Source organism: Lissotriton vulgaris, chromosome 6 (assembly GCF_964263255.1).
Source record: "Lissotriton vulgaris chromosome 6, aLisVul1.2, whole genome shotgun sequence".
Taxonomy (NCBI): Eukaryota; Metazoa; Chordata; class Amphibia; order Caudata; family Salamandridae; genus Lissotriton; species Lissotriton vulgaris.
This window is the reverse complement of record NC_141694.1, coordinates 1,644,121,823-1,644,147,515: the sequence shown is the minus strand read 5'-3', so window position 1 is coordinate 1,644,147,515 and position 25,693 is coordinate 1,644,121,823. Positions and strand designations below refer to the sequence as shown.

General features: G+C 47.8%; 1 protein-coding gene across 2 annotated transcripts in view; it reads left to right on the top strand.

Moving 5' to 3' along the window:
* The window catches only part of LOC147709244 (metastasis-associated protein MTA3-like), a 790,513-nt gene that overhangs the window by 174,684 nt on the left and 590,136 nt on the right, over positions 1-25,693 (top strand). For both annotated transcript variants that reach the window (XM_086927807.1, XM_086927806.1), the window contains exons 5-6: positions 17,513-17,576; positions 20,980-21,097. In XM_086927807.1, the coding sequence (XP_086783933.1) occupies positions 17,513-17,576; positions 20,980-21,097 (182 nt within the window). The remainder of the gene's footprint in view (positions 1-17,512; positions 17,577-20,979; positions 21,098-25,693) is intronic.

Here is a 25,693-nt window from a genome sequence, read left to right as displayed (position 1 = left end):
GATGACGTTCTTGTATTTGGTAAGAATGATGTTGAGCAGGAATCTATCCTGTTTGATGTACTTAGTAGACTCGAAAGAGCCAACCTCACCATCAAGATTGACAAGTGTCATTTTGGTGTCTCATCAATTCATTATTTAGGTCACACAATTTCAAAAGATGGCATTGCACCCTCCTTCCTCCAGAGAAGAATTGATGAAATTCTTTGGCATGATTGAATATTACAATAAGTTTGTTAAAGATTTTGCCAGTCAGTGTGTAGGTCTAAGAAGTCTGTTGAAAAAGGGGTCTGAATTCATTTGGAATGATACTTGTGAGTCTGAGTTTCAGACATTAAAAAAGGGACTTGAGAAAGCTCCTAATCTTAGAAGCTTTGACCCTCAAAAGATTTCCATTCTTACTACCGATGCCAGTCTCAAAGGACTTGGTTCTGTTCTCCAACAAGAGAATGACGGAGTCTTAGATACCATTATGTTTGCCTCACGTGGTCTCAAGGACCCTGAAACTCGTTATTCCGTTATTGAATGGGAGGCTCTGGCTGTGTTTTGGTCTGTCAAAAAATTCAAGAAATTTTTGTGGGGAAGTAGGTTCATAATCAAAACTGATCACAAGCCTCTGTGCGAGAGTTTCTCAAAAAAAGGTATTGATTTAGTATCCAGTAGAATAACCAGATGGGTTATTGCACTTCAAGAATTTGATTTCACTATAAAATATATACCAGGTGTTCAGAATTGTGTGGCTGACACCTTGTCAAGGCTTGTTGACATTTCACAGGACATACCTTTAGATGATGACTGTGAGGAAGATAAATATCAGGTTTGCCCGGTATCTGTTGAAGTCCTTGATGAATCTGAGTGGCGTTCTAAATTATCATCTGATCCTGTTCTCTCTGAGGTGATGTCTCTCCTAGAGAAGGGTTGGCATTCTAAGAAACAGGGATGTGCTGAGTGTGCGAAATTCTGGGGGGTGAAAGACGAATTGGCTGTTTGTAATGATCTGTTGGTTCGTGGCACTAGATTGGTTCCTCCCTCTGAACTACGCAAAAACATCATTGATCTGGCTCATGAGTCACACTCTGGCATGACAAAAACTAAGGAAAGAGTTCGCTCATCCTACTGGTGGCCAGGCATGGACTTGCACATTGAGCGTATTATTAGAGATTGTGTGGTTTGTAACCTGAGTGATAAATCCAAAGTTGTAAGAGTACAACCCATGATCATTAGAGATCTCCCTGGTGGGCCGTGGAAAGAGGTCTCATTTGATATCCTTGGCCCCATTTACACTGATGGACAGCAGATATTCATTTTCGTATTAATGGATTTATTTTCCAGATGGCCTGAGATACACTTCACATCAAACATTGAGACTAGCTGTGTTATAAGATTCCTAGAGACCCTGTTTGCAAGGGAAGGGTTCCCACAATCGATACTCACCGATAATGGGGTTCAATTAGTTTCCAGGGAAATGGAGTCTTTCTTACTCAGGTGTGGTATAAGTCATAAAAAATGTGCTCTTTACCACCCAGAAACCAATGGACTGGTGGAGAGATTTAACAAAGTACTCAAAGAAACCATCTCTTGGGCTAAAGGGGCAGGCCTCAATTGGAAAGAACAAGTTCTTAAAAAGGTTGAGAATTATAGGTTCACTCCTCACTCCTCCACTGGTAAATCGCCCTTTGTCCTTTTTAGGGGTAGGTCCCCTTGTACTTTGTTAGAACCAACATGGGTAAGAGATGTGAGCGATGAAATTGCTAGTTGTTCCAAAGATGGTGATTCAAATAATGAACTTAAATGGCGTGAGAAAGAGATTTTGAACTCTTCCAACAGAAAGCTCTATTTTGATTCCAGGCATGCTGTCAAAGCAACGCCTGTGAAGGTTGGTGACATGGTAGTTGTTAAACTTCCTGGTAAAAAAATCAAATTCTCTGAACCAATAAAAGTAATACAAGTTTTTAAGAATGCTGTGAGGACTTTAGACCACAGAATATGGAACTTAAATAGAATTTGTGTTTTATCTGGTAATCACCAACATCCTGCTCTTGAGCTTAAGACGGATACTGATGATTCCCGGCTTGACACCAATCATGAGGTTCCTAAGGTGTGTCAACATTCTTCCAGGTTCTTCAAGAGACCTTCTCATTTAAAAGACTATGTTTCTTGATGAATGCCTTGTTGTTTACCTATTGTTTACAATTTTTGTTTGTTTCTTCTTTTGCTAGTTTTTGTTCTGTTTTTTTATGGGGGGAAGATGTGTAGCATCCTCACTCTCTGATTCACACTGTATGATGTTATGAATTCTATTTGGTTTCCACAGTTACTAGAATGTATCTTTACAAGCTGTGAGGGGTTTACTTTGAGCTTGGATGAGATCTGGATGTGTCTCCTTTATCTCCAATAAACCTGAGCTTCTTTCAACTCAATCCTGTGTCAGCTGCATCTTAATCAACAACCAGGATCTTACAACTGGGTCACCAACATGCCCCAGGGATCATTCAACATCAAACCTCAAGGGTCCCCACATTCTTTCACAGGTGGGCATGGGACAGGAAATGACATGTTTGATACAAGGCCACTGCCTACTGACCCCGGGACCACCTATGATATTGACCCTTTAGGGGACACTTATCCTAACTTATACCCTCCTTGGCCATCTCCTTCTGATGATTCCACCTCATACCAGGAACTCATTGGTAGGGCCGCTACATATCATGAGGTCCAGTTACACAGGAACTTCTTGAAGATGATTTCCTTTTTGAGGCACTCTCTACCATGCATGGGGCAACCCAGTACCTTCCTATGCTTTAGGTTATGCTACGTCATACAGAGAATATTTGTATACCTCTATCCGGTGTGCATTAGATTCAGCAGATACCTCTGCTAGGGGAAATCAATACTAGTATCATATTTTTGTACTTGTTATTGTCTGGAGCTCATTACCACACCACCAAACATTCCACCTTGCACTCACAGGCTCTCTGGAACACCTTAACACTAGATTCAAGCTCTCTTGCTCTCTACCAGAGGTCAGGAGTATACTCCCTGTACTTCCTAATCCCCAAAAAGGATTAATCTTTACAGCCAATATTATATCTCTGGCCCTTAAATCATTACAGCCTGCCATAGCCTTTTCATATGGTCACTTTCCAAGACGTGATCTGACTTCTCTTGAAAGCGACCTTCTGTTAGCCCTAAACTTAAAGGATCCCTACTTTCACCTTCGGCCTCGGTGTGGAGGCATCGGCCTCCACACTTAACTGACAGAGCGATATACGGGCACCCCTGCATGGACTCCGAGGTGCCCTGTTCGCCGACGGCCCTGCGGAGCAGCCTCACCAGCGCAGAAGGGTTCCCGATGCCCTCCCTGTATTCGGCGGTACAATACTCCAACGCACCGAACACTTTACCCCTCACACCTCGCAAGGGGCACACCACGGGAACTGTCACACGAAAGCCCCCCGCGACGGACGAACCCAGTGCACAGTCCAAGATGGCGATGCGCCTCCTGGGCTCCCACCTTCTCTCCTGGACTTCTCGACTTGCGTGCTATCCTGAATGACACTTTGCTGCTGTTTTCGGACAGTTTTCGCTGGACTCTAGCCTTTCCCTTCACACCTTGCATCCCACCCACCCCTCCTCTATGCTGTGACTGCATCTTTGACCTATTGCAATAATGCTAAGCTTTGGTATTCGCTGAAGTCCTTACACCATATACCACCCCTATGCGTCTCTTAGAGTTTAACCAGTCATTTCCCTTCCTATGTGTATGTAGTTGATTCTTATCACTAACGTTTGCAGTGGACCTTTGTACTCTCCACCACTCCTATTTGACCCTTAGAGTATTTCCAGTCATATCCCTCCTGTGTAGTTAGAAGATAACTCTATTGACTAGTATCCTATGTGATTTTTAGATTGTATCCATGTGTATCCCCTCCCTGTGTTTAGAGATATAGCTTTAACGACTAGTCGCCTGTGTGACTGTTGGAGTATAGCCAGGTGTATCCCTTCCCCCGTGTGAAGAGAACCCTATTCACTAGAACAAAAAGAAATGTGTTTCTTATGTAACGTAACTGATTCTATGTAAAATGTTTTGATAACATGTAATGGAACTGGTGCTATGTAAAGCGAAGTGAAGTAGTGTGGCTCACTGGTTAGAGGCGGCAGACCCGAGAGCAGAGGACGGCCCGGGACCAGGGTTCGATTCCCGGCGCGGCAGGTTTCTGGACCAGGGTCAGCGGACTCGATAATTCCTCGGTGCCCACTCTGATCAGCGATCACACTCGGCAACTCTGGGCATTAGCTTGCCTCATCTTCACTAACGGCCCCACCAGACCGCCGCGGATGCCTGGTCTCACCCTGGAGATACCCATTAAGGGACCATCTCTCAGGGAAGCCAGGAAGGGTTTTACACTGATTCTATGTAAAGTGATTTGATAACATGCAACGGAACTAGTGCTATGTAAAGCGCTCTGATAACCTAATCGGTTCAAGTTCGCGCTATATAAAACTCTAAAAATAAATAAAATGAATACATCCAGCACCTCACAAATACCTTAGATTTGTGATAGCAGGCAATATTACCAATGCAACGTCCTCCCGTTCGGAGTGACTACTGCACCTCGAATAATCACCAAATGCCTAGCAGTGGTAGTAGCACACTTACACAGACAAAACATCCATGTCTTCCTGTATCTCGACTACTGACTTATCAAATCTAGCACTTTTCCTCTGTGCCAACAACACACTCAAAATACCATGGGTCTGCTCCATCAAATAGACTTCACCATCAATTTCCAAAAATCTCATCTTTAGCCTTTACAGATTCAACTGTATCTGGGAGCTATCTTAAACACACAGGTGGGATTAGCCTATCCCTTTTAGGAAGAATCAAACATTTCCAAACAGAAATACCACGTTTCCAACCAAGTCCGCAGTTAAGTCAGAACTGTCTTGCCCCGACTAAGTATATTGGCGTCCTGCATCGCCATAGTGCCACAAACATTGCAACACATTCGTCCACTGTAGGGGAATGTCTAGTACTACAGTGGTCTGTCACAAGGTCTATTAGAGGATCTGGTGTTGAAAGACCGCCATACTCATTGCGGTCTGCAGTGGTTGAACACAAACCACTTGTTAAAAGGGTGGCCTTTCCTCAATTCTGTTCCCTACATCATCCTGATAACAGACGCCTAACTGACAGGCTGGGGTGCTCACTAACAGAATCTAACAGCCCAGGGTCTCTGGGACACCTAACACCAGGTTCTTCACATCAACCACCTAGCGCTTCAAGCTGTTCACCTAGCAATGAAAGTCTTGATGGACAATATGACAACCATTGTACTATATGCAAAAGCTGGGGGGCACGTTCTTTACAGTTATTACGCCTATCTTAGACCATTTGGCATTGGACTCAACATCATAACATTCATCTGTTAGTGGAACCGCTCCCTGGAAGAGGCAAAGATTTTGCCGACATCCCCGCAGATTGCGGCAACAAGTCCACAAGTGGGAACTCCACCACTGAGTCCTCCTCCCTTACTTCCATAACTGGGGATTTCCACAAATAAATCTGTTCGCAGCCACGCACAATGCAAAATGCCCAATCTTCGCCTCCAGGTTCCCACACCCACTATCCAAATGTAATGCTCCATGGATAAATTGGTCCGGGATATTTGCCTATGCTTTCTTGCCTCTCCCTCTTCTTCAATTTCTGGTTTGGAAGCACAGGCAAACATCTATCCAACTCATACTAGTGTCTCCCACATGAGCCTGAAAGCCCTTGTTCACAACACTGGTATAACTAACAGTAGTTCCTCACTAGAAAGTTCCCCTCAAGGCGGACCTTCTCGATACGAACCATGGTGAAACCAGGCACACAAATCCCTAGGAAGTCACCTAGAAATTTGGCTCCTTTGGTCATAGAATTTGGTTATCTCAAGCTCACACCTGAATGTATGAGCATTCTCAAAGAAGCTCACAGGCCTACTACTAGAGCATGCGATGCAGCGACATGGAAGATATTAGTCTATTACTGTCATAATAACAGTATCAATCCATTTAATTCTACAATATAAAACATTGTCTGCTATCTTCTGCATTTACAGCTCTCTAGCAGTGCATTTACATTCATAAGGTTACATCTGGCTGTGTTGGCTGCCTATCTGCAAAATAGATAACATCTGTCTTTGTTCAAAGAACCAGTCATCAAAGCCTTTATAGAAGGTCTCGAGTTATTCCAAACCCAGTTCCACCTAAATCTACTGTGAATCTTAACATTGTTCTCACAAGACTTATTGGCCCGCCATTTGAACCTCTACATAACTTCTCCCTTCAATTTCTATCTTGGAAGAGCGCTCTTTTAATTGCTATCACTTAACTCAGATGTATTAGTAAGCTCCAGGCACTAACCTTAGAAGGGCAATTCTCCCAGCTCCACAAAGAGGGTGGTCCTTCGCACCACCCCAAAATCCCTTCCAAAAGTTATCACAATACCAATTTAATCAATCAGTTGACTTTTCTGTGTTCTTTCCTCAACAAGACTCCGTTGCTGAAATGGCTCTCCATACATTAGATGTTAAGAGAACCCTTTTTTACTACATTGATTGAACTAAGACTTTCTCAAAACCAAACCGCTCCTTGTTGCTTTTTCGCCACGTCATAAAGGAAAGCCCATATCCAAATTAGGCATTGTCAGGTGGTTAATTAAATGCATTCACACATTACATTAAACCTACACCCCCTAGAGTGCACTCTACTCGCATGAAAAGGGTTTTCATGGCTTTCCTGGGCAATCTAACTAGCTGGGTCTACACCACACACTTTCATTAAACATTTTTGTGAGGATGTTCTAGCATGCCAACAAGCTAATGTAGGTCATGCAGTGCTACATACACTCTTTCAAACAACTACAACACCCACAGGTTAGCCACAGCTGTTGGAGGGCTCTGCTATCCAGTTTATGCAAAGAATGTTTCTACAGCCAGGCATGCCTTCGAACGGATTATGTTACATACCTGAAAGCATCTGTTCTTGGCATGTTGTGTTGTAGATTCACATGTGCCTACCCTCATTTCCGGACACCTGTGTCCATTACCGTTCCTTTACCTTTTCATATGCATAGACCTCTATTTACTTACATTTACTTTACTCAACATTCTCACCCGCCTGCCGGAAAACCTTTTAACAATAGAGTCGATGCCCATGCACATTATCGCCAAGAAGAGGAGTCACTCTACCTCGTGACTCAAAAGACATCTTTGAAGAAAAACAACTTGCACACATCCAGTCACAACACTAAATGGCAGGAGTATGCAAAGCATGTGAATCTACAGTACTACATGCTAAGAACTGATGCTTACAGGGTAAGTAACTTAATCCATACTATTTTCCAGCACTAGTCTCGCCTTCAGCGCAGTCAACATCTCATGCGTCCCGGTAAGGGACCTCACCCACTGTGGGATAGGGTGGCAGCCCTATTGCCAGCTGTCCCAGAAGAGCTTAGGCTGACACTACTGTGCATTATCTTAGATGGTCAAGATGCTGTAAAGTCTAACATTTGCTTAGGTCTGGACACAACCGACCGCCTGAAAAGGGCAGTCAGGGCTAGCATGGTACTTTGGTGGCGTGCCTGGATTCACTCCACTGGGTTTTCATCAGTTCTTTTTTTTTTTCACAACCAATTTTATTGAGCAAATGAGCATCAAGAATGTGGTATCTCCACACACCAAGATCACCACAACAATATCAATGTAGCAATTACATAGGCAATAAAGGATGGAGTAGACTCGACATAAGCTCAGTATAAAAACTCCCCAGCAACCTGCCCTAACCCACAACTCCGCCCTCCCCGCTCCAGACACACCCATACCCCAACACCCCCTACCACACGTGTATAGAAAGCAACAGAAACGGAAATGTAAAAGGAATAAGCGGGTGTAATGCCACCAGGGCTTTGCCGTTTCAGGCCAAAAGTGTCACTATGATCAAATGTCCTCTTCCTGCTCCGCCGGGGGGGTCCAAGGACAGGCCACGGTAGTCGGCCCAACGCTTCCAGATCTTGTAGTGTTTGCGCGGGCAACCCCTCGCCTCAAATATCGGCCTCTCCAGACCCATAAAATAATCCATCCCAGCCTTCCATGCAGACAGGGGGGGGGGGGGCCCTCACTGACTTCCATGCCCGGGCCAGGTCCCGCTTAGCCACCACCAGCCCTAAGAGCAACAGGTGACGCTTATATATGTTGCCCCCAACCCCTTCCATAATATGCAGTAGGCCCAGCCGGTGGGTACAAGGAAGATCCCAACCCAGGACCTCGGCCAGGCAACTCCACACACCCCTCCAGAACCCAGTCAGTCGGCCACACGACCACACCGTGTGCATCAGGGAGCCAGGCACCACCCCACAACGCAGGCACTCCGGGGATGCAATTAAACCAGCCTTCCACAAACGTTCACGCGTATAATAAGCGCGGTGCAAGTATTTAAATTGAATCAGCCGGAGCCGGACAGCAATGGCGGTTCCGCGTGGGGATTCCAGCGCCTCCCTCCAATCGTCCTCATCGAGGGGGCCCACGTCCACCTCCCACGCCTCCCGAAGGGAGTGTAGGGTGGAGGAGCAATGAATAACAAGTGTCTGATAGATCTTAGAGACCTTCCTGTCCCCCAGGTCCCCCATAAACACTTTGGCCTCAACTGGGCTAAACTCCGGCAGGGAGTCGAGGCCGGCGATGCTCTGGGTGAGGGCATGCCGCAGCTGGAGGTAGCGGAAGAACTGGGACTGAGGCATCTGGAACTCTGTGCGGAGCTCCTCGAAGGATTTGAGGGTGGTGCCGGACATGACCTGGCCCAGTTGTGTAACCCCAATGGCCTCCCAGCCCTCAAACCCGGTCAGGGCCGCCAGTTCCGCTAGCAGGCCGTTATGCCAGAGCGGCGTCTCAGCTGTCAATTTGCCCCACCATCCCATGCGGCGTAGGGACTGCCGCCACACCGCAAAAACCACTCTAGTGACCGATGGCCACCCACGACGTAGGCGAGCCGAATAAAGGATGGTGTGGAGCGTGTGATCCCCCATGAGCAATCGTTCCAGGGCATAAGCCGGATCACCCCTGTCGCTATACCACCAGTCATTGAGGACAAGCAGTTGGGAAGCCTGGTAGTAGGAGAGGAGGTCCGAGGTGGCCAAGCCACCACAGTACGTGGACAGAAAGCACGTCCTCAAGGCCACCCTGGCCGCACCGCCATCCCACAGGAAGCGGCCCAGCACAGAATTAACCTGACGGAACCACTCCAGGCCAATGGGGTGCGGGAAATTCTGGAGTTGGTATAGGAGCCTCGGAAGCGCCACCATCTTGAAGATGGCCGATCTCCCGAAGATAGTGAGTGGCATTCTGGACCAAGTCTTAACATCGGCCTGGACCCGTTCCCACACCGGCAGGACTCCACGCGCCCATGCCACGGCCCGCGATTCCGAAAGGAAAACGCCTAGATATTTCAGGCCATCAGTCGCCACTCGCAACTCTGCGGCCCAGGGGGTCGTCAACCACTCCGCCACCCAGCACCCACAGGGTCGATTTGTTCAGGTTAAGATGAAGACCCGAGACCTCGCCAAACGCCCGCATGATCTCCAGAACTCGGGGACCCGATTGCCGTAAATCCGTGAGGAACAGGAGGACGTCATCTGCATACAATGCAATCCTATCCACCAAGCCCTCATTCCAGGTGAAGCCACGCAGCTGGGCATCCATCCGTATCCGCGACGCCAGGGGTTCTATAGCAAGGGCAAATAGGTACGGGGACAACGGGCAACCTTGCCGAGTACCGCGACCTATATGGAAGCGCCCAGAGGTAGCACCGGCCACACGGACCGAGGCCATAACGTTAGTGTAGAGGAGACGTATGTATGACAAGAAAACCGGCCCTAGGTTGAGGCGGGCCAACAGGGTGAACAGATACGCCCAGCTCACCGAATCAAAGGCTCGGTCCATGTCCGCCGGAAGGAGTGCCGCCTGCTCATCCCTAGCACCCATGGCATCCACCGCTGCCTGCGCCCGTCGAATATTGTGCCGGGTGGCCCTGTGAGGCATGAATCCAGCCTGGTCGGGGTGGACCAGGTCAGCAATGTGAGGCAAGAGGCGGTTCGCTAAGGCCTTGGCCAGAATCTTGGCCTCGATATTGAGAAGGGAAATCGGTCTGTAAGAGTCGTGCCTATCCGGCGCCCTGCCCGGCTTCAAGAAGACCACGATTTCGGCATGACGCCAGTCAGGCGGTAGCTCTCCCTGAGCCCGCGCCGCCTCCAGGGCGCGGCGATAGTGAGGTCCCAGCTGGACGTGAAACTTTTTATAGAATTCGCTTGGGTAGCCACTCGGGCCGGGCGCCTTACCAGTGTTTAACTGACCAAGGGCTTCCCCGAGTTCCTCAGCCGTAAGCGGGGCTTCCAGGGCGGTTCTGGTTTCATCAGGGACGGCCTGCGGTAGCAGGTCGTCCAGGTATGCAGATATCTCGTCCGTCTCCAAGTGATCACGAGGAGCGTATTGCGCCTCGTAATAACGAGCAAAACTAGCCGCTAGCAAATCCGGATCGGTCATGACCGAGCCGTCGTCCGCCGCAAGACCCGGTAACACCAGGGGCTGGAAGGTCGCCTGACAAAGCCTATGGAGCATAGTACAAGACTTGTCGCCCCACTGATACACCCTGCTGCGCGTGGCGAGCCACGCCTGCCGGGCTTCCTCGTAGAGGACGGAGGCGTATGTCTGCTGGGCCTGCAGGAGCTGCCTCACAACACCTTCGTCGCCCCCGAGCCGACCACGCTGCTCCAGCTCCTCCACGCGGGCCGCGGCGGTCACAATGGCCTCCCGATGTTTTCGCCGAGCTGCCACACACCAAGCTATATCAATGCCCCGGAGCGTGGGCTTCAGCGCCTCCCACACCACCATTGCGTCCACATCCCCCACCAAGTTTTCGCGCCAGAAATGATCAATCGCCTCGCGCAGGTGACGCACGTACTCAGGCCGCTGCAGCTGCCAAGACGACATCCGCCAACGAAATGGCTGTCGCTTGGAGGGGAGGGTCATGGTAGCTAGGACAGGGGAATGATCGGAGAGGCCTCTGAGGAGTATCGCGGCATCTCTGACTCGACTCAGACAGGCACCCGGTACAAACAGATAATCTAGTCTCGAGAAGGACCCATGTACCGCCGACACATAAGTGAATTCACGCACAGCAGGATGAAAGTGTCGCCACACATCAACCCAGCCTAGGCCACTCAGTCGCACACAGTTTGGTGGGAGCAGCAGCAGGGGGGGGGATCCAACACAACAGGCACCCGCCTCAGGCGATCCAGGCCCACATCCATAACCTCGTTCCAATCGCTCCCCACCATGGTCAGTGCCTCCGGAATCTCATCCCACAGCGCAAAGAGCTGCTCAGACAAGGCCCACTGCAGGGGGGGGGGGGGCGTACACACTACCAAAAACTACATGTTCGGTACCTAACAGGCCCTTGATGAAAATATACTGGCCCTGGGGATCAATCCATTGTTTCTCATGTACATAAGCCACCCTGCGGTGTACCAATATTGCCACCCCCCGCGAGCCCCTCGTGAAGCCCGCGTGATATACTTGTTGAAAGCCAAACCTCTGGAGGCTAAGGGCCTTGGAGCCCAGCATGTGGGTCTCTTGAAGCAGGAGCACATCCACCATCTCTCTCTTCCCCCAACGCAGCACAGCCCCACGCTTGATTTTATCCAGGATACCCCTCACATTCCACGTCACAACACGCAGGGTCTTTTGAGGAGACATAGTCACAGTATCAGCCATTATCAACACAGGATCCAGTACCCGGCCCTCCGTCCCACCCTGGCGCACCCCACAAAGCAACAAAATCAAAAGCCACATACACGTGCGGTCCCACCCTCCCAGCCCGAACACACAGCAACCCCTCCCTGATCCAGACCCCCCCAAACCTCAGCAACAAAAGAACTACCCCCCTCACCCCGCACCCCAATACCTCAAAGAACATTGAAGTATCTGTCACGGCATGGAGAGACCCGGGTCCAGAACAGAGAACCCAGGGCCCGCCATACCAATGGATCCCAACATCCCAACCAAGACACACTCACCACCCCCCCAACACAACTCACAACCGTGAGGGTCTGAGGCCCACAAAAGGTGCCCCCCGAGTCCCACTGCGTCCCCATGAAAAGTAACAGGAGTCCTCATATGAGAACTGACTGGCATACGGAAGTCATAACAGAACAGTCTCACCAGTCCATGCGGGGCAAATCAGTACTCAGCAAATAAGATCCAGTCCCAGCAATGTTCAGCTGCCGGTATCGGAGTGCTCCGAGTCCCTGGCACCACCCGTCTGCGATGCACTGGCGGAGGCCGACCTCTTCTTAGAGCGAGACCTCCGATGGCGGCCCTTCCTGTTCGGGCGATCTGTCCGATCCGGCGACGATCCCTGGGACCTGCCTGGGTCCAGCCCCGGCTGGGCATGCGGTCTGAGTCGCACTGCTTCGTCGGTCCAGCGGAATACCTCCTCGGGTGAATCAAAGAAATGCGTCCGGGACTGGTACACCACTCGCAGGCGGGCCGGATACAGGAGAGAGTATTGGAGCTTCAGGCCCCTCAGCTTGGCCTTAGCGGCCACAAAGGATTGTCTCTGCTGCTGCACCATCTTCGTGTAGTCAGAAAAGATCATGATGGTATGATTCTCGAAGGTGAGCGAGCCTTTGTTTCTCGCCTCCCGCAGGATAACATCGCGGTCATGATAGTTCAGCAGCCGGGCGATGACTGGCCTAGGGCGCTCACCCTCCGGTGGCCGCTGGGTCAGGGCCCTGTGAGCTCTCTCAATAACAAAGCACGCGGACAGTGTCCCTTCGGGGAGCCGCCTCTCCAGCCACTGGGTCAAGAACCGCTCCATGTCGTCCTTCTCGCACTGCTCCGGAAAGCCTATGAAGCGGAGGTTGTTCCTCCGCGCGCGCCCTTCGGCGTCCTCCACCCGGGCCGCCAGTGTCTTCTGGACACCCTCCACCTCCGCCAACCTCTTCTTCAGGGCACCAATGTCCGCTTCGGTCACTGTGATGCGGGATTCAGCCCCGGCGATCCTCTCCACCGCGTTGCGGAGGTCTTGGTGTAGCAGCGTAACATCCGCTCCTACCGCCCCAATTTTGGCATCAAGCGTGTCCCGGGATTGGGTGATGGCCGCCAGTATCGCTGCATTATCCGGTCCGGGGCCACCGCCGCCACCGGCCGCCCCAGAGCCACCACTAGGCCCTGTGAACTTATCGATAGGGCCATGTTTAGGCGGGCCACCTCCTCTATCCCTGGTCATGGCGCACACTGGGCAGGGCGGGGACCACTCCCGACAAGGCTCAGGAACCCTTGGGTACTGCCACAAATGCTGGATGGGACGTCGGTATCGGAGTCTCAAAGGAGGAAGGGGGCAGACCGGCACAGGCCCGAGGTCGCGAAAATCGAGGTCCCGGCTTCACCAAGGCGGGACAGGCCTCCTCCACGCTCGTCGCCACGAGCGTCTGTCCAAGGCGCAGGAAGGAGTTGCGTCGCTGTGGTCTGCAGGCAGCTGTAGCTGTAGAGCCGAGCCAAGAGTGGAGCAGCGGATGCCACCACCACCCGCGAGACCGCCACCGGGCGACCCGAAACTCGGGGACCCCGGTCTCCAGCCGGTTACAAGGCCTCACGGTGCCGTCGCCTCTGTCCGGTCACGAAGGGGAAAATTGTTCGCCCAAGGCGCAGGAACGAGTGGCGTTGTCGTGGTCCACAGGCGACCGTAGCAGTAGAGCTGAGTCCAGAGCGGCGCAGAGGATGCCACCTCCACCCGCCAGTCCGCGACTGCCACCAGGCGTCTCGAAACTCGAGGACCCCGGTCTCCGGCTGGTCACCAGGCCGCACGTTGCCGTCGCCTCCCACCGAGCACAGGAAGGGGAGAAATGCAGAATCGAGACACCGGAGCAGACAGGAGACTTCACCAGATCAGTGCCAGCCACTGGGTATCAACAGCGGGCTCGGGGGCCAGGATAAATGAACGGATTAAGTCCGGGCCGGCGGGAGCTCTACAAGGCTGCGACCGCCATCTTCGCCCGCCAAGCCACGCCCCCCTTTTCATCAGTTCTTTAGAAGTCCCTCATGGGCATGCCCTTTGATGGCTCAAAATTGTCTGGGGTAAGGACTGACTTAGCTTAGAGACATTGAAGAGAGCAAAACCACCTACCTCTCTGTGGGCCTAGCTCTGCTTGCTCAGCAGTTCCCCTAGCAACATCCCTTATGAAGCTTTGATAGGGAATATCCGGAGAGGCAGGATCAATTTGTGCCTCAGAACTAAGATGCCTCCCAGTCATTTCAGGGTAGAGGCCAGGGAGCAGACCAGCAGCATACAGGTCCCCATAGGCAAGTACTAGACAAACCCCAGCACCCCTCCTTCTGCTGCCTCAAAAACGCTTTCATTTGTCCTTTGGCACACACCATCTCAGCAGGGTACCTCAGATGTTCACAAAGATAATGGTAGCTGGTGCATCCCACCAGCGGAGTTTGAGAATACCATCTTCCCATATTCACTACTGGAGGTGGACTCTACCCAGGCAGCCGTAAACCACCTCCTGATGACAACCACACTGTTGCGGCTATTGGGCTTTTCCATAAGTCTCAGCTGACTCCTTCAAAACGGCTTCCTTTCATTAGAGCCATTCTGGATACTGTGCTTTTCTGGGCCATCCCTCCTCCTCAATGAGTCAAGGACATTAAGGCTATGGTCCATACGTTTCAACTGTTTCCCTGGGTCTCTGTGAAATCAGCTGTGAGTGGTCTTAAATTCTTGGCCTCCTGCATGCTTCCTGTTGACCGTGACAGGTGACACATGTGGGCTCAACACCAAGGGGACTTGTCAGAGTCCATACACTTGTCGAAGGAAACTACAAAAGACCTGTAGTGGTAGCTTTTTGACCTCTTTTCGATCAGAGGCAGGCTCCTTACTCCATTGAACGGTTGTGACATTGTTGCATATAGCCACGTCTGAACTGGGGTGGAAGAGTGGGCTAAAGAACGGTGATGGATTAAACCCAGATCTTTTGACTGAGTGTGAGTGTTTGATTGATTCAGATGCTCCGTCCATCACCACCCCCTTTTGTACCGCTTTTGGCCGCCATAAGTGTGACAGGGTATGCTCAGACATGAGTCCCTTGCTCACTTTGCCACCGGATTCAAGCAAACCGGGCTGAAGACGGCTGGAATGCCAGAAACCGGTCCTCGGAAGCTTGTTTCCGGTCCAGGGAAGACCTGGATTGGCAGTTCGGGCTGGACTGTTCCCATGAGGCACAGGGTCAGACTGATTTGCATATAGCCACATCTGAACTGGGGTGGCAGTGTGGGCTAAAGAACGGTGATGGATTAAACCCAGATCTTTTGACTGGGTGTGAGTGTTTGATCGATTCAGATGCTCCGTCCATCACCACCCCCTTTTGTGCCCCCCCAACCCCCCCCCCCCCCCCCCCCCCCCCTGCTGTGGCAACAGTTAAATATTACCTTTCTGTCAGTTTGACCTTCTTATATTTACCTGATCAGCCATCTTTTCTCAAGTTACCTGTTGTGATGCTTTTCATTCAAGGGCTGATTCACATGGTGCCACCACTGTTTGTGATGCCGCAGTTGGTGTTCATTTGATACTCAGCTGTTTGAGTTGCACTCCAGCGACCCTATTATTCACAGTTGTGCACTTCGTCTCCTAACTACTAAGACTGCTTTTTTCATTGCCATTAAATCAGCTAGGCAAGTGAGTGAACTCCAGGCTTTGTCAGTAATTACACCATATACCTCTTTTTTTTCCCAGACAAATTAGTGCTAAGGACAAAATCTGCATTCCTGCCCTGGGTATTCACACCCTTCCACATAGATCAATCCATCACCTTGCTAGCTTATATGCATCGTCCAGTCTCTCAAAGGAGAAAGAGCGTCTCCACCGCCTTGACCCTAAGAGGGCAGTTATTTTATTTGCGTATTATAAAGCGCACTGATACCCCAAAGGGTTTTCCTGGCACAGGCCCCAAGTAGTCATGCAGACCCTAATCTGAAATTAAAAAATTTGCTTCTGTATAGACTGAACCAGAAACTACGGACAGAATGACCAACAGTTTTTCGGTTTCTCGAATGCTAAGAAAAGCAGAGTGGTAAAGAAGAGAACAATTTCTAAATGGATTGTGTTATGCATCAAGATCTGCTATAGGCTGGCCAAGAAACAACCCACAAAATGCATGCACTCTCAATCCACCTGAGCGAAGATTGCTGCCACTGCGTTGGTGTGCCAGTCTTGGACATTTGCCACGCTGCGACATGTTCACTGAGCATTACTGCCCTGAACATCCAGAATGGGCACTTCGCCAAATGTTTCCTGCTGGATTTCTTGGTCTGAGCCATTTCACAGACCTATCACCGGAGAAGGTGTACTGCTTTGGGATCTATTCAGAAGATGCAGAATCTGCAGTAAAGGTCTCTATCAGAATTACAAGTTACTTACCTTCGATAATGCCTTTTTTGGTAGAGACTGTCTAACCCCAGATTCTTCACCGACCCTCCCACATCCCTGTTCTGTGGAAATGTGTCAAACAGTCCCATAAATAGATGCCTAATATAGCGATCAGCACACTGTCCAATCTAATTTCCACAGCACTGTGTCTAACAGCATGGACAGAGATCTGAAAAACTTACATGAGCGTGTGGAGGTGGCGCATGCATGTGGGCCCAAAGTCACATATGGGGCAGGAGAGATCTGACTTTGTGCTGTATAGTACCACCTTACGACGTGCAAGGGAATTGCTACATAAGTTTACGGATCTAGTCTGACGCCTGGGCAAAGTCATGAGGTGAGGAATCTGTGGATAGTTACCTACCAGAAAAGGTATAACCAAAGTTAAGTAACTCATTCTTTAGGATTTATATGTGAAGATGATGATGAGGAAGTATTGCTGTGATTATTTAACAATTAAATGGTCTTCCTGACAATCCTTATGGTAGACCCCGTGTTTCTTAATGTCTTGCTTTAAATTTGAACAAGTGCGCTTTGGTAGTCCACATAGAAGTTTAGTTTTATGGAGTCTCCCGGTAGAGGCCTGCCAAAGAAGAGCCTAATTTCCTTTGTGAGTAGTTGTGGAATGGAGAGCCTGCCTTTTAAACCGCTCACACCTCATGTTCTCCAAGGACTAGAATGAGAACGATTGAACTGGGAGTGATCAGATTTGAGGCAGTCTTTTACTTTTCACTGGATCAATAGACCTTGTCCGTAGTGGCTTCCCTGGATTTTGTCAAACAATAATGGCCTTTTTGTTGTGGCTATGAAGTGTCAATAATTAATTGCCATGTTAGTCTCAGCTCATATTATTTCCAGAAGGAAGGAGTTATGTGGTGCCTCTTAGCTGAAATGTGTTCTTTTTTTTTCCAGGTTTTTTCAGTTCTTTTTTGTCTTCATAATCAAAGTCTTACAAACACTTTCTTAATGTAACTTATTTTCATGTTTATAGGGGGAAATGCAGTGTTGCTCTTCTGAATGAGACGGAATCAGTCTTATCATACCTCGATAGAGAGGTAAGATATTACCATTGTTATGCTTAATAAAAATAAGTAACCAATCTTGAAATATACAGTGCTCGTAAACTGCAATTTCAAAAGGAACTCAAGTTGTGTATTTCTAGAAAGCAATGTTTTTTCCTTCTTAAGTCGAGCAATAGTAATGACCTGTTGTAGCTCTCTGTGGGGCTTTGGCAACTCCTCCATTGCCATTGGCTGTGCTGCAGCATTCAGCATTGCTGGCTTCTTATTGGTCCGTTTCTGACATTCTTTCTCTTGTTCGTTTAGTTCTCTTTCCGGCGATTTCACTCTGAGAACATTTTAGTTGGCCATCACACAGTACAGAGTGTGATGGCCTCTCTTCCCATCTGGATATGCAATGCGTTTTATTGTAATTTTAAATAGCGCAAACTCAACCCTATGTCTAGGTGACCCAGAATTTTCTCTCATTGAGGGAGCTTTTGGGCCCACTCCACTGAACCTTGCCTGGCAGGCCTCTTTTATGAAGGCAGGTCTCCAGGTTTCCAGTCCCTGGTTTCCTTAGAGAAGGGCAGCAGTATTTCCACTACTGGGCTACCACCAAACCAGCCTTCTGGATCTGGGAAAATCAACAAACCCCAGATATTTCTATACCAATACCAGAAGGTGTGACTTACTTGAATCCGTAACTACATTGCTCACAAATATCACATATTGTTAATAAAAATACAGTTGCCCCATATTGTTACACTAATGACGGTGATGAGTCTTACCAATCTTCAATGCCACAGTCCCCTTGATAAGTGTTATCCTACATATGTGGGGTGAGCATACCACACAGCCAATTAATATCTAAAAACATGGATATGTTAACTGCTCTTTAGGCATTATTTTTTTTACAAATATTAGGCATGAGGATGTCTGCAGTATCTGTCACTGGGTTGCTCAGCCCAGCACAATGGGCAACCTGTTGACCCTAGGCTTACCAAAAATAGAGACCAGGGATGTATGACTTGCCTGAATTGCACCAACTTGTCTTTTGCACTGTAAATTTTAAATTATCGAGAAACACTATTCCAACATGTTTATAGATGATTATTGTTAGAAATGGGAATTGCACACAGGCCTGTCTAGAGCAACCACTCTAGTTAGGGTAAGCTAGATATATACTAAAAGAGAACCTGTGATCACCCTCTGGTAGCTTGGCACAGAGCAGGGTTATATGAACGGGCAATGTGTCAAGCATTTGTGCAAAGCACACACACACACACACACACACAGTAGCACAATGAATACACCTCGAGAAGACTCCACGCAGATTTAGAAAAACCGAAAATATTGATCTAAGTAAAACAAGATCAAAGCGAGGAAATTCCAATCAGTCGAGATATGAATTTTGAAAGAGTAATGGCAAAAATGGTGCTTAGAAGTCAATAGCGCAAATAGGTTACTTAAGGCCGCGCTAGACCGGCAACAATTCAAAGTCTAGGCTAACAGCGATAGAGGGCAGGCTAGTCACAGGAATCAGATAGGTCCTGCTAACAAAGTACTTTGGATTAAGCAAAATGTCACCGTCAAGGAGGCGCCACATCGATCCATGGTTGAAAGTGACCGCTGATCCGTGCCTGGAAGTGACCGCTGATCCGTGCCATTGATGGAAGCTTTTGAGTGAAACCCCTTTGCGATGCAGGCACTGCGGCGATATCAAGCTGGGCAGTCCGTTGTGTAGATGTTGTCGATCGTCTCCTGCGTCTGCATCAAAGGGCAATGCGTCTGTTTTAATCTGCACAAAGTCGTCACTGCATCGATTGTGTAGCAACACAGCCGCAGAACCCACTTCATAAACCCAAATGTTGGAGGGGGCACCTCAGGCAAGGGTAGAACTCACAGAATGCAGAGCCCAGCAGCCATAGTAGAAATGCAGGAAGTCCTTTGTGTCACTGAGAATTCAGAAAACAGGAGGCAAGGCAGCAAGTCCTTGGAGATTCTTTGACCTAGCCCCTTTTGCAGGGTTATTCCCAAACGTTCTGCCCTCTTCCTCCATTTTTTTCTGACCTGTTTTTGGTGATTTTAGGACTCCAGGCACTTTACCACTGCAAACCAGTACTAAAGTGCATATGCTCTCGGTCTAAATTGTATTGTTGATTGATTTATCCATAATTGGCATGTTTGATTTACTAAAAAGTCTACAGTAAGTGACCCACAGGTGCCCTGTAAACTAAATGCTACTGTTGGGCCTGCAGCACTGATTATGCCATAAGTAGTCCCGCAAACATGTCTCAGACCTACCACTGCAGTGTCAGTGTTTGCAGTTTTAAACTGCCATTTTGACCTGGCAAGTGCACCCGCTTGCCAAGCCCAATCCTTCCCTTTTACTACACGTACGTTGCCCCAAACGTAGGCCCACTGCAGCCCCATGGACAGTGTGCAGTGTATTTAAAAGGTAGGACATGTTCTGGTGTGTTTTACATGTCCTAATGGTGGAATACTGCTGATTTTGGCAAGAATATGCCACTTTTAGAAAGTTGTCAATTGCTTGCTTAACTATTCTGTGTCTCTGCCTGTATGTACAATCCATGTCTGGGTTGGCAGATACTTGGGCTCTCATGCATTCACTCTAGACAGTCACACAGAGAGTGCTAAAGTGTGCCTTGCATATCCTGATGGGCCATCACTAGGCTGATGGGCCTACCTGAGCTAGAGTGGTGCGAGGAGTTATCACTGATACATCAATATGTTATGTTATGTTATGTTATTAAGTCACTTATAGAGCGCGCTAACACTGATTAGTTTCTTGGCGCCAAAATTGACAGTAACACAACCCAAGGTGGAGGAGGAGGTGGATTAAAAAGCGTGTCTAAAGAGCCAGGTCTTCAGAGCTTTCCGAAAAGGTAGAAGGTCTTGGCAAGATCGGATCTCCAGGGGAAAGGTGTTCCATAGACAGTGGGCAAGGGTTGCAAATCTACGTCCACCAGAGCGTTTGAGTTTAAAGGGGGGGGTCTGGAGCAGGGCTAGATGGAGTGAGCGGAGGTTACGGGAGGGGACGTGTCTGGTGATCAGTTGATTGATAAATTTAGGGCTTTTGCCATGTAATGACTTGAAGACCATACAGCCTGCTTTAAAATAGCAGCGTTGTATGACTGGAAGCCAATGCAGCTTGATGAGAAGAGGAGTCGCAGCCTGCCATCTAGGTTGCTTTAGAATCAATAGGGCTGTCTGTCCTCACACAAAGCGGTCTCCACCTCCTGTAGTGTCACAGATGATAACCCAGTCGCCTATTTCTGTTTTTCACTACTTATTTTTATTAATTTGTGATTTAATTTGTGATTGTAGAGCGTTTTAAAAAGAACGTTGCAATAAACACCAATATACGTATATTATGTAAACACTGATAAAAGTATACTGTTTGTATTTATGCATCAATATTTTCTTTGTGATTCAGGATACATTTTTTTATTCGTTGGTGTACGATCCCTCACTGAAAACTCTTTTAGCTGACAAGGGGGAAATTAGAGTGGGACCTCGATATCAAGCAGATGTACCAGACACGATACTAGAAGGTAACAATTTTCACTATTCTGGAGTTAAACTAAGTAATTAGTATTAGCTAGTATTTCATTAATGTGTGTTTCTGTTAAGTCCTATAGCAATTAGGAGGAGCACAGCCTCTGCCAGTTAAGAGTAGATGTTCTTACAGTCTATTCTTATGGTGTTGGAGAGCTCTGCCCTGTTTGCCTTGTTAATTTTACCTGGAAACTTTCAAGAGACTCAAGCTTTCAACTACTTACTGCAAACAACAATACACAATTTTCCAAGTCTTGATAACTCAACTACTGTTCTTTAATAGGGGTAAGTACATTCATACAAACAGTGCACTAATTCTTAGTTTTTTTTATTGGTATTTCACGAAGGTAATTACATCCACAATTGATTCCATACACAAAACATCTATTCAATTAGAAGGGATCATTTTTTTGATCTTGAGTAAATACCGTTTGTTAACCTTATTTGTATTTCACTCGAAGATGATTTTTTCCCCATCAGCTTATTCAAGTGTGATCAAAGAATACCAGAAAAAATAAGAAAACCCTGAAACCACTCTTATGGTCAGCGCCCAGCACTTGTGCATTGGACAGACCTTACTGCAAACTTGCACATGAATTCAAGATTTAACATTTCATTGATCCACTATTCCGGATAACCTAACCAGACATTTTCCGTCTTAATAAAATTGCGCCCTGTCTAACCCAGATTTGGACTGGTTTACTGTATTTCCCGAAGAAACACTGCTGTTGCAGATTAATTATTTTCATTTTAGTACACTTTATGTAACAGTTTACATGCCTTCTTGAAGGGAATGAAAGAGATATATTGAGGGCATTTAGAGCGACAGCAATGAGCAGCCATGCGCGGGCAAAGATAAAAGAAAAATAACACGACTTTTGGATGGAGTGGTATTTTCTGAAACAGTTATCTCACCAGACCTTGCTTGGATGAAGGAAATGTGTGAGAAAATTAATCAGGCGGAGTAGGATAGTAACGACTATACATAGGTGGCATTCAGAGATATCCTTTAGAATGCGGGAGCCAGCATCTTACCCACCTCTACTATATCCCCCTCTTGCTTCCTCTCTCTGATAGATACAGTCCCATGCTCACAGTTGAACCTAGAGCTGAAGCAAGTGAGAGCCAGCTGCCTGCTAACATCCCTAATTGTTCAGGATTCTGTGAAGGACAGAGGAAACCTGGTGAGAGGAGGGGCCCTCAAAAGATTGCCAAGGGTTGGCCCTACCTTTCTCCTTGTTTAAAGCAACTTGAACTTCCCTCTGGATGTTCACAACCTCACCCTAGAATGCATGACTGCTCTCCTGAGACGTCTCTACTTTTAGCCAAGTTAACTGAGGAAGTACATGGTTGAGGCACAAGACACATAACCCTTATTGTTGTCCCAGCATTTCTGGATCGATGGCATGAAAGAGCAGTTAACAAAACCTTTGCCTCATGATTAGCATTCTATTGGCATAATTGAGGGGGAATTTTGATTTGCAGTACAACGCAAATCAAAATATTTTCTTGGTCATACATGGCTTGCCAAAGTGGGTATACATCTTTACAAAAGAATAAGTGTGAAGTAGGTTTTCATAGGAAGATATCAATGTTGACCATGAAGGAGTCTAGCTGTCTTTGTTTCAAAGCACTGCATAAACCAATAGGCAATCTATTGTTGGTTCTGACAAGTCAGCCGTTGTGCTGTCTGAAGAATGGCACATTTTTCTTTTATTTTTTAGATAGCTTGCAAAGTGTTTGTTACCTGTTCTATTGCCCTGAAATATTCAAAATGTTTTTAACACATTTTTTTATTTTTGTACCAGACTTATCAATGCTCAAGACAGTGGTGTACATGAAGTCCAATATTATGACGTCACTACATGAGACTATCCACAGGAATTGGCCATTGTTGCCATCAACACGTTTGATATTCCCTTCCTATGTCTCCTCTACTCACTTTATTCATGAGTCTTTCCACTCTAAGTTCTGACTTCGTTGCCCAAGGTTTTGGGTTGCCTACCCCCATGGTCTAAGAAGATGCCCCTAAATAGGCTCGTCTGATCATATTTTACCATGCTTCTATGGGCAACTTCATGCTGCATAAATTGGAATCTCCAAACTCATGCTGCAGTACAGACCTCTCTTCCAGCCCTCTAAAGGGGGGTCAGCATTTTTAAATGTGTTAGGCTATTTGGCTATATCTCTTTGCGACTACTAAACCCATCCAGAGTAGTGTTGCTTGGTGTCTGTTATAGTCCAGTTCAACATTCACATGCGGTAGGGCTAATCTTGAGCGCTTTGGACCAAGCCCAAAACCCACACCGTGCATGCAAGCACTCCCTCCCAAAAGGGCACCAATCGCCCAAAGGACCAAACACTATGTAACCAGTCACCTCTCTGTGTACCAAATCTCAGGCAGTTCAGTGTGCCAATCGCTCCCATTTTCCATAGCCTGTCCCTAATACACTCTGTGTGGGTATTTTAGCTGAATGAGTCAGAACTGCGATGGTCGCCTTTCGGAGGGAGGAACTAGGTGTCCGATAAGGGCCTCATTGCAGTTCCAGACAGGACATTGCCCAGTTTGGAAATGCCTATGATGTCCCAGGGCCAAAAATCCTGCAGCGCAGCTACTTTTCTCAGTATGGTCCCAGACTACAGAAATGTCTTCCCAGTCAGTTGCCCCTGCAATTCTAAAGCACCTTTTGCGTCCTTCCAGACCTGGAGCACAATCTTAGAAGCTGAAGGGAGAGAGACTACAGTTGGGAGCCCCGTGTACAGAAGCTGTAGTGGCACACTCCATGGCCCACTTTTTGAATGTGAAAGCTGGTTACCCCAGGGAGCCAGACCACCATTTGTTAATGATCAATAAATGAGGCTCTGTAATAGTATCCAAGGTCTGGTGTGCTATCCCACATTCATAAGGAGATTTGTTGCGGTTAGATATGGCTACCCGCAGTGGTTGGTGGTGCCATAAGAATGCGCACAGCATCACGTCTAGTTTCCTGAAGAAATATGTGTTGGGTAAATCAGTAGTTTTGGAGTTGATGTAGAAGTAGGGGCAGAAGTACCCTTTTGTAAATTGCTGATCTACCCAGGAGTGACAGTGGGAGGGTCTCCCAGAACTCCAGGTTGCGCTTGAGGTGATCTAGTTGGGGTTGTGTGTTTCTGTTCTATGGTCTCTGCTGGTCATCCATCACATAGACACTCAAATATTGAAAGCCTAAGGTGAGTGTTTGCCAACTTCCCGCCCACTTTAGAGCTGCATTAAGGCAGTATATGGGGTAAACTGAGGAATTGGTCTTGTTAATCACGAGGTCAGAAAAAGTTGCCAAGAATTTGGAGGGCTCTAGGTCTGGTCTCTTGTGGTTAATCTAACAAAATGAGAATATCATCTGCGTAATACGATATCCTATCTGCTTTCCCTGGATTTCACTCCAGTCTCCTGACTAGAGTGTCTACTCTTATTGACGTTGCCAGCAGTTCGATTGCAATGGTAAAGAGTAGGGATCACAGAGGACAGCCCTTTCCCCTTCCTCTACACCCTGGAAATGACTTTAAGATGGTCACACGTGTGCCTGTAGGTCTTTGTATAGTAGTTGGACGCCCTTGAGGAACTTGTGGCCAAAATTCTACTTGGCCAGCAAAATAATGCGTATTCCCAGTTGTCAAAATTAAGACCTTGTGCAAGTTGTGTGGTATATTGAGAAGAAGTAGAGTGGACACAGTAGTAGGTTTCCAGAAGAAGTATTTATTGTAGGGGTACAGAGAGCCGTCCCAGCGGGCACAGCCAAGGCCTAAGCAGTAACTGCCACTGAGAGAACACTCCGAGCAGGGTGCTTGCCAACACTCCAGGTGACATCACTAGGTTCTGGCTGAGCTCTGCCAGCATTACTTCGCCACACCTCCCCCCTTTTGACAAGATAGTTCTAAAACAACGGAAAGGGGTACAGAATGGAAAAGGGAAGGGTATAGAAACAAAGAAGCAATGTGATGAACAAGCATAGGAGTCTACACATAATTTCGTAATTTGCTTGGTCTAGCATGGACCCTGGTGCTCTTCCTGGCAACACGAGAGGTGCTCCACCAGTTTCCATTAGATACCTTTGCAGCATTCTTGCAGACCCCTACAATCTGCTGAGAATCCAAAAACCTAGAGAGACCTTTTTCTGACTGAGACAACGTTTTCTTACTGTAACCCAGTCTCCGACACAGAGTCTGTGGGTTTCCTTCCTGACGGTAGGTTCATGATTCTTAAAACATGCCTCAGTTGATTTTTTTTTTTATTGGCAGACACCCACATACACTTCATGTCACAACCTTGGTGGGAGGACTTCACCATCCAAAAAGGTTAAACTTGTGAGGATGCTTTTCTCCCCCTCATAAGTTCAAAAGGACTGAAATTGGTGGCGACATGAGGCGAGGTGCGGTATGACCAAACTAGATCTTTCACAGCTTGGAAAAAACAAGACCTGGATCTGAAATCTGCCTGGACACACTATCACAACTCTATTGAATCTCTCCGCCTTGCCATTGCTTTGACTGTGGTAAAGGGGGGTTTTGGTGTGCTTGATGCCACAGGAGCGCAGAAACTAATTAATCTCCTGTGA